At 45.5% G+C, this 9,756-nt stretch overlaps 1 protein-coding gene across 5 annotated transcripts in view; it reads left to right on the forward strand.

Annotated features, from left to right (window-relative positions):
* Prkcq (protein kinase C theta) overlaps positions 1–9,031 on the forward strand; it is a 135,899-nt gene extending 126,868 nt beyond the window's left edge. For all 5 annotated transcript variants that reach the window (XM_016008506.3, XM_076572827.1, XM_076572826.1 and 2 more), the window contains 2 exons: positions 7,674–7,802; positions 8,317–9,031. In XM_016008506.3, the coding sequence (XP_015863992.3) occupies positions 7,674–7,802; positions 8,317–8,475 (288 nt within the window). In that variant the 3' untranslated portion in view covers positions 8,476–9,031. The remainder of the gene's footprint in view (positions 1–7,673; positions 7,803–8,316) is intronic.
* The last annotated feature ends 725 nt before the right edge of the window (positions 9,032–9,756 follow it).

The raw sequence follows: 9,756 nt of genomic DNA on the forward strand, positions 1-9,756 counted from the left end.
GATTCAAACAGCGTATCTCTTATTTTTAAGGATACGAATCCTATGAAATTAGGGTTCCATCCTTGTGACCTCATCTAACTTTGGCACTTCCATCAAGTCCCTCTCCACAGTCACATTGGAGTTAGGACTTCAATATATGTGTTTTGACGGGTCTGTCACTCAGTCTTCAACATGACAGCCATACTGAGGCACCAGGACCAACAGAGCTTTCTGGGAAAAGAGAAATGAGGAAGAGCCTTGTTCTTCCCATCATCAGAGATGTAGTCACCTTCAGTCAGGAACCTACCTGTCAGACAAGTCACCAGACAGAGGCCCCAAAGTTAGCTGCAGTCCACCAATACGTGTGGGTGCTCCATAGCCAGCCCTCCCATTGTGCCTTCCAAATGCTGAGTTCCCGCGCAACGTCAGGGCATCTCCGGGCAACTATGATGGGTGAAGGAGGGACCGGCAGGCAGAAGCAGAAGTAACTTTTGGAGGAAAGTGGGGAGGGCTGGTTGCCAAGGTAAGAAAGCTTGGGTGAGAGGAAAGGATGGCTTCCTTTGGGAAAGGAAGTGGAGAATGTGTAACAGACACCCACATCTCAAGGAAAAGAGCAAAATATCGATACTTCATGCAAGCTGCATGGATCCTAAAGGCAAAAAGTCAATCTATGCGATGTGCTTAAAGTGATGGAATCATGTTGACCTGTCAGGGGAAGGAACAGGTATCGGGGCAGACATACGGCTGTGACGACGTAAGATAGCAAGAGGGACAGAACCTGCCATTATTTCAAACAATAAACAACTTAAAAACACCTGCGAAGGTGGTACACACTTGGAATCCCAGAGCTGGTAAAAACAGGCTGTTCACTGGGTCTTACGGGCCAGCCAGCATGGCCTGACCAATGAGCACCAGGTCAAGTGAGCACCAGGTCAAGTGAGAGGTCATGTCTCAAAAACCAAGGTAGAAAGGCTAGAGAGATGCCTAGGGGTTAGGAGCACCTGCTGCCCTTGCAGAGGACCTGGGGTTCATTTTCCAGAACCCACATGGTAACTCACAACTGTCTTTAGCTCCAGTTACAGGGACCTAAAACCCTCTTCTGACCTCAAGCACCAGGCACACATGTGGTACACAGACATACATGCAGACCAAACACCAAAGCATGTAAAATAAAAAGTAATGATGAAAAGGTTTTTTAAGGGGGCTGAGGATTTAGCTCAGTGGTAGAATGCTTGCCTAGCAAGCGCAAGACCCTGAGTTTGGTCCTCAGCTCCAATAAATAAATAAATAAATAAATAGAAAAAGAAAAGGTTTTTTAAAATAAATAACACCCAAAGCTAGTCACTGTTTTCCACATAGGTGCGTACACATACCTATACATCCACACACAGAAAACTTAAAAGCAGAGGTAGGGCCAAGATAGTTCAGCAGGTAGAGGCATTCATCCCAAAGCCTGATGACCTGAGATTGCTCACCAGAAAATCACACGGTGGGAAGAGAGAATGGACTCACACACGCAGATAAATAATAAATAGATGATAGATAGATATAGATAGATAGATAGATATAGATAGATAGATAGATAGATAGATAGATAGATAGATAGATAGATAGATGTAATAAGTTTTGCAAAAACAAAAGTAAATGTAAGACTAAATGCCATGCAAATACCAAAAATATAAAATACTCATTTATGCAGATTATTAGTGGTAGAAGAAAAGTGTGTTATGAAAATGGGCAAAAGCTTGTTGAATAGATCAAGAATTAAGGCAATTAAGGATAAAAATGGAGAAGGACTACAGGCACAGGAGACTTTAAAGCCACTGGGAAGCCTGTGTTATTTCTGACATGAATTTAAAAAAAAAAATCCCTGCCCTCCCCCTTGCACACATCGCAGTAATTCGGCTGGTAAAAATTAATTTCCATTATGCAATTTGCTGCCAATAAGGCTGATCTGCAGCTTATCTTTCCTCCTGGATCGCTTTAAAGCTTAATCCAACAGCCTTCACAGTTTTGGGCCCCCCTCTTCTTCAAAAGTCCAAAGAAAATACTGTTTCTCAGAAATTCCCTCCAGGGACTTTTCCACGATGTAAAACCAAGAAGTCCTGAGTTCTCTGGAAGGCCGAACGAGGCAGCGCTGTGTGGCACCCGGTAGCGCAGTGGTACCAGACTGTCCTCTTGAGCTCTCGTGAGGGGCACATGTAGCCCACTGAGCATGTCAGAAGAGGCTGGGTTCCATCAAGAGTCACAGCTGGGATGCTGCTGTCCGGTTGCCTAGTGACAAAATGAAAAGCAAGCACCCTTTCTCCCCCGTTTATTTATCCAGGATGTCCGGTCCTTGTGTTTGAAAATGACGGGAAAGTAATGATCTTAAACAGAAATCCATCTCCCTTTTCACAGGACCGTTTTTCTGAGGAGGGACTCGGGAGGGAGAGGGGGACCCAGGTACAACCTGCCACAGCTGCGGGTGGCTACGAATAGCTTCCTACCCGGGCTGTCAAATAAATTTAAACAAACTCCAACTATGTCCCAGCTTTTTTATGTAAGAGTGAGCTGCTTCCTATAAATATAGAAAGCTTTTACTGGCTAAAGCAATACTTTCTTCGTGTCCTTGGTGTATCTTTCCTGCCGCAGAGCCCTTGACCTGGGTGTCCTTAGGGCCTGTCTCGCCCTCAGGACATTAAGTGGGCCTGTTTGCTGCTGGGAGCAAAGATAAGGACAGAAAGAATATTGAACTTTGGGGCTAGAGACCAGATTATCTTCTCGTTTCCCATTTTGCTTTTAAAAAGACATTATTTTATTTCACAGGGGCCTAAGCCAAGCTCAGATGGCTCTTTGTTAGGATTTTCTTGGTCCAAATGTCACATGTTTGCTAAGAAAATCTAATGGAAAACTGAGCGTGGCTCACAGTTGGCCCAAGGCAGTGACTTCTGCCTTAATTCCCTAAAACATTTCATTATACCAATGTCAGCTAGATTTGGGGCCATTCTTAAGACACTTAAGCTATCTATCACATCTTGTTTCATCAAAATATCCTTAAGGGACAGAGGTCAGCCACGTATTATGAGCATATGGGGGGGGGCGCAAACTGCTTATTTCCTCTGTTTCAAAATTAAAAAAAAAAAAATTAATCAGGGCTGGAGAGTTGGCCCAGCATTCAAGAGCACTTGGTGCTCTTGGAGAGAACCAGAGTTCAGCTCCCAGCACCCACATTGGGCAGCTCACAAACTCCAGTAACTCCAGCGTGAGGAGGTCCAATGCCCTCTTCTGGCCTCCACAAGCACTTGCACTCAAATGCACACCCACACACAGACACACTGACGGACAGACAGACAAACACACACTCACACTTATAGAAATAAAACGAATCTTTTTTTAAGAACCAATGTGTTTTTCCACCTGTATACTCGATGGTTGTTGAGTCCACAGAGAAAGGACTCTTACTGCAAACACCTTGCCTTTTCCATGTGCTGAAAACAGGAGGCTGAGAGAAGGTGAGGACAGAGGATGTGCGGTCTGCAGTTAACCTGGGAAGACAGCCTCTTCCGTTATCTGGCATTTTCTCAGCTGCTTCTTAGTACCAGGGATGGTGCTGGACTCTGTGGGTAATGGGAACGAAGACAAGTGGGTGCCTGTTCCCCTGGAACTTACAGTCCACAGGACAGACAGACTGGAAAAAACAGACAGCAGGTGAAAACTACTGTAAAATGTCGTGTGGAGCATAGCAGAGAGAATGCCTGATCCCAGAGTGGGAAGGATACTGACCGTGACGCCCCTGCTGCTGCTGGCTGCATTCATGACCTTGGAGAAGTGACAGAGCTACTCTGGGCCTCAGTTTCCTCAAGCAACAAGTAGGGCAGCAATATAGCTTCTATTCTTCTTTGAAATTTTATTTCATTTATTACTATTGTATGTGTGTGCACCATGTGTATACATGAGTGCATATGCACGTGCTAACGCACAGGGGTGTAGGTCTGAGGACAACTTTGGGAATCAGTTCTCTCCTTCTACTGTTGTTTCCAGGGAGCAAGCTCAAGTCATCAGGCTCACATGGGAAGTCTTTTACATGCTGAGCCACCTCACGAGTTCTTGTTTGAATGTGTTTTGAAAATTAGGGTGAAGTTGCAGCATACCACTTAAATGCAAGGATGGAGGTCTGACGCTCTGCTGTCCAGCATGTGGGCTGTAGTTAACATGCTGTCCAGCTTGTGGGCTGCAGGGTTGAAAGGTGCAGGGCAGATTTTAAATGTTCTCATTCTCCCCCTAGGAAAGTGAGGGGATGGATGTTCATTACCTTGATTAATCATTCCACATAAATCAACATATCCTGCTGTATACCATAAACATATACAGTTAGGATAATCAAACCAAATCCCACAGACTTGTCTGAACCAGCTAGCACTCGGCATGACTCTCAGAGAACATTGGTCAGAATGAATGGCATAGCCAATCAGATGACCTTGAGAAGGGGGGTGGGCAAGGAAGAGAGGACCGGAGTATAATTTAAAGACTAATGACTAGAAGAATGGTTGAGTCACCTCCTAGAAGATGAATTATTATTATGAAACTGAGAAGGGTAAGTGGTCCATTCAATGAGCAGATTTGTCCCGGAAGAAAGGAGGTGTGTGCTTGTACCAGAATACAGAGTCTTGAATGTTAGTAGGAGTATGAGGACATCAGGACTCTCTGGGTCCTGGAGGTCATCTTAACTAACCTTCCATTTTACAGACAGAAGTGCTATAGTTTGGATCTGAAATATCCCCTCCAAAGGCCCATGTGACAGAGGCTTGAGAGGTAACGGCACCTTTAAGAGGTGGATCATCGTGCAAGGAAGTTAGTTATTGGGGAGCTTGGCAGACCCTAGCCTCCACCCCTTCTCTTTTTTGCTTCCCTGTTGCATTGAGGTGCAACACTGAGATTCATCACCAGCTTCCTGCCTGGATGTTCTGATTCATCTCAGGCCCAAAAGGCATGAAGCCAACTGACCACAGGTTGAAACTTCTGAAACCATGTGCCAACATAAAACTTTCCTATTTTTAAAATTGAGTATCTCGGGTATTTTGTTACAGTAATGGAAAAATGGCTAAATAGGAAATAAAGATTCAGAAAACTTGCCCAAGGCTACTGGAGCCCTAAGCAGACAAATAGATTAATCACTCATTCCGTGATGCAAATGTCGTCACTTTCTTACATGATAGCCTTGGGTTACTTCCACTGTATAGCACTTTTATAAAACACTTTGGGTACTCAGGATCTCAGTAAGAGTCCTCCGTGGCCACCAGATGGTGATGCTGAGAGCAGCATCAGGACCATACTGAGGCCTCATCAGTGGACTTGCAGTGGTTGCATAAGCCTTCTACTTGGCACTTGTTTTTAAGACAGGATCTCAAGTATCTCAGTCTGGCATCAAACTCACTCTATAGCCAAGGATAGCCCTTGGCTCCTGATCCTCCTGCCTCTACCTCACAGGTATTGGGACTGCAGGTGTATGTCTCCATGCCTGACTGCACTTGGAGCTTTAAGAAAGAATCCTTATTTAATTAGTTCATTGATCAATCAATAAGAAAAGAATCTGCAGTTTTCTTTTGCAGGTTTCTGAAGCATACCTTTGTGATTTGGGGAGAGCCAAGGCTCTGAAGGTTTTCAAGTTATGAGATAACATCATTAAAAGAGGTTTTTTGGCCAGGCAGTGGTGGCACATGCCTTTAATCCCAGCACTCATAGGTAGAGCCAGGTGGATCTCTGTCAGGCCAGCCTGGTCTAGAGATCGAGATCCAGGACAGGCACCAAAACTACACAGAGAAACCTTGTCTTGAAAAACAAAACCAAGAGAGGGGAGGAGGGAGGGACGGAGGGAGGGAGGGAGGGAGGGAGGGAGGGAGGAAGGGAGGGAGGGAGGGAGGGAGGGAGGAAGAAAGGAGGAAAGGAAAGGAAAGAAAAGAAAAGAAAAGAAAAGAAAAGAAAAGAAAAGAAAAGAAAAAAGAAAAGAAGAAATGGGGCTGAAACCCCTGGGAGAGACACTTGGAAAAATCCCTACATTTTGCTGCCTTTTCTATCTTAAAAGGCCATAGATTCCTAAAACACCCGAACTGTGGCTTTATGGACAGACATCTTGCTGGTGCAGAAATAAGAAGTAACTGCATGAGACACCAGGGAACCTGTTACTTTCTGTGTCGATGTTTAGACTCTCCTGCTCCATAACCCCGGACAGGTTAAAGTGTAAAATGCTTCTGGGTTGCTCTGCAGTCTTTCTGACATCCATTGTGACTGTTAGGTGAAGAGAGGGTGGTGGGGAGGAGAAGGCACATGACACTGGCTGAAAGGCTGGAGAGGTGAGCGTGGCGTTAAGTGGTATCACCAGCAGGTCTGCGGAGTGGGTGATGACTATACCCGGGGCCTTGCAGAGACCTCAGTTGACTGTTAAGGACTAGCTGACATCACACACAAGCCCCACAATGCTGGACTCCTAAGACAGGGCATCTTCATAAGAAATGTCACACTTGGGTGGGCAGTTAAGTCAGACAAATAAGTTAATCACTCATTCTTCCCTGCTGAGGGTTCTTTTCCCCCACTTTGGGTTTTTTTTCAAACAGTACCACACCTCACTGTAAAGCCCAGGCTAACATCATTCAGACTGGACCAGACTGGCCTCAAATTCATGATCCTTCTTCCCTGGCCTCTCGAGTGATGGGTTTCCAGACACACACTACTGTGCCTGGCTTATTCTGTTGGGAATCACAGACCAAAAGTTACAGTGAACAAATATGGGGGGGGGGGGGTTTGCAATATGTGGGTATGTGTTTATGCACACATACATATTTGCTTAGCCATATGCATAGGCATGCATATGTGTGTGTGTGCATGCTTAGGTCCACATACATGTGATTGTATGCATGTTTGCATGCCTCTCTATGTAAGGGTATATATGTATATATATATGTGTATGTCTGTATATGTGTGTATGTGTATATTACTGTTTTATTTAATCCTAAGGATGTGCCTGTGAGACAGATACTTGGGAATATGTTCTAGTTTATTTTCTGTTGCACTGATAAACACTATGACCAAAAGCAACTTGAAGAGGAAAAAGTTAATTTCAGCTTAAAGGTTACAGTCCGTTACAGAGGGAAACTGGGGCAGGGACTCACACAAGAACTGAAGCAGAAGTCATGGAGGAACGCTGCTTACTGGGCTGCTCCCTGACTCATGCTTAACCACCTTTCTTCTATGGCCCAGGACCGTTTGCCAGGGGATGGCATCACCCACATCAGCCGTTAGTCTCTCACAGACACAGACATAGGCCAGTGGGACTGAGGCAATGCTCCCTTAGGATCTCTCTTCCCGGGTGACTCTAGGTTGTGTCCAGTTGACAATTAAAAGCGACCAGCACAGCATACATCAAAGGTTATGACCCTAACTCAGAGTCCATGCCTCGTCAGAGACCACATAAGTAACGCAAAGCAAAGCTGACATCATGCCAGGCTTGTATAAGTCACAGAACACCCTGCCTGAGGCAAAGAGGAAGGAGGTCGAAGCCCAGACTATGGAGGGAGTGTGTCAGGTTAGTGTGAGCCTGTTCCATCTCCACAGCGGTCAGTGAAAAAAGCCAGTTGCTCACACCCGGGTGAAGGTACCCGCACCTGACCTAGTGCCTCACCACAGAAGTGAACTACTCCTTCTCTGCTCCCTTGCAGCTTTTTGTGAGAGAACCTGAAAAGAGGCTGGGGGTGCGAGGAGACATCCGCCAGCATCCTTTGTTCCGAGAGATCAACTGGGAAGAACTTGAGAGGAAAGAGATTGACCCGCCCTTCAGGCCAAAAGTGGTAAGGACTCCCCAGCTGGACAGTCTGGCTGCAACACTTCTTCTGTCACAGGCTGTCACCCTAATTGAGTAATGGCAATTCCTGAAACCTGGCCCAACCCCACCCTCGGGTGGAACGGGCTTCTTTAATCCACAGCATTTGGCTAGAGGAGAGGTCAGAGGGGGTGTTCCTGTCGCTTGCCAGGTTTAAACTGTCATCAAAATTCACCTATGGGAAGAAGAAATTGCAGAACATTCCCACGTTGGACGAACATCCGAGAGGGACTTTCAGGAGATGGGGTTTTGCATGCAGCACTTCTATTCTTAATGGTCACAGTGTGGGTGACAGAAACCTGTGCAATGACATTCCTTCATGTGCAATTAATTATTCTAATAAAAGACATGATGAGTCAGGATTTGGACCCACTGGGTTGTGCACATACTATATAGCCTACATAAGCAAAGTTAAGATAATGAACTTGGTGGCTAATTTTCTTCCCCTTTTTTTTTCCTCTCCTCCTTAAACTGTGACCAAGAAATCACCACACGACTGTAGCAATTTCGACAAGGAATTCCTAAGTGAGAAACCGCGGCTGTCATTCGCCGACAGAGCACTCATCAACAGCATGGACCAGAACATGTTCAGAAACTTTTCCTTCATTAATCCAGGGATGGAGACTTTCATTTGCTCCTGAACCTCACCCCTCCCCAGACCGGAAGGGATTTGCCTTCTCTCTGGGAACTGGTTTGAGTATCGCTTCTGGGGGTCTCTTTTTCAAGTCGGAAAAGAAAAGAAACACTCAACAGCAAAGGTGGGGAGACCTTTGACCTCCTCACATGACCTGTTACCTGTAGCAGAAACCAAGTCTACTTCACTAATGACATCACCCCGTTATATCACCCGGCATCTTTCACAGCAGCCCTTGAAGTTAGATCATTATTAACTCTAGTCATTTACTTGAAAGATGGTTCCTGATACTGTGAAAGATTCGAACCATAATTCTGCTCTTGCCCTAGACGGCAGTGGCTGGTTGGTGGTGAGCCAAGGTGCAGATGGAACACATTTCTCAAGACTGGAGCAGCAGATTGCCTCGTATAGAAATGGATCTCACTCAACCACGGAGAAGGAGCCACTAATCCACATTGTTCTGTGCATGTCTGTGGCAATGTAAATGATAGAAGGGAAGGAAAGGGGAAGCCCTGAGTGGGTTGTGATGGGATTCTCTCCAATAAACATAGTTTGGAACTTGAGATTTACAAATCTGTTCATTCTGGCTAGCCCTGACATTCACGAAACAGAGGAAAGTGAGTGGCAACAAGCCAGGCTCATGTCGCCAACAGGGACGGGTGTGTGGCCTGTGTGCAGCATCATGTTCACACAGATGTCAACATGACCGACAAGCACGGGAGAGTTTGCCGCTGCCCATCAAGCGTTGCCTTCCCCCGTCCTCAGTTGACCTCTTTCTCAGCATAGCCATTCATTACCATCTCCCCATCAGACAAGAAATGAAGTGCATGATTTTCCTGAGATAAAGAAAACCGATCCCTTCCCATGCTGTTCCTGGTGATTTGATGACAAATAAGTCCCTCTTTAGGTGTCCTGCAAGACAAACGACCCATGCATGCTAGTTGCAGCAGCCAGTCCTGTTGGATTAGAGTACTAACTGTACACTTAAAATATTTGTGCTGTTTGTATATTTTGATGAGATGTGACGGTAACAAAAAGGTGGATATGTAAAGTGGAATAAAAGAAGAAGAAAGAAAGATGCCTCTTAATAGTTTGATTCTCTACTATTTCCCTCAAAGACATACTTCCATCATGGTGACCATCACAATGTAGCCAGCACTGGATTTGGTTTAAAACTGAGGAATTGAGAAAAAGAGATGGTCGGAAGCGTGAGCATTCAGGTAAATAAACCATCATTGCTACTGTGTCGCCCTTTCCCCTCCCCGGAAAGAGTACTTGGTGGAGGGAT

This window comes from Peromyscus maniculatus, chromosome 5 (genome assembly GCF_049852395.1).
Source record: "Peromyscus maniculatus bairdii isolate BWxNUB_F1_BW_parent chromosome 5, HU_Pman_BW_mat_3.1, whole genome shotgun sequence".
Classification (NCBI taxonomy): Eukaryota; Metazoa; Chordata; class Mammalia; order Rodentia; family Cricetidae; genus Peromyscus; species Peromyscus maniculatus.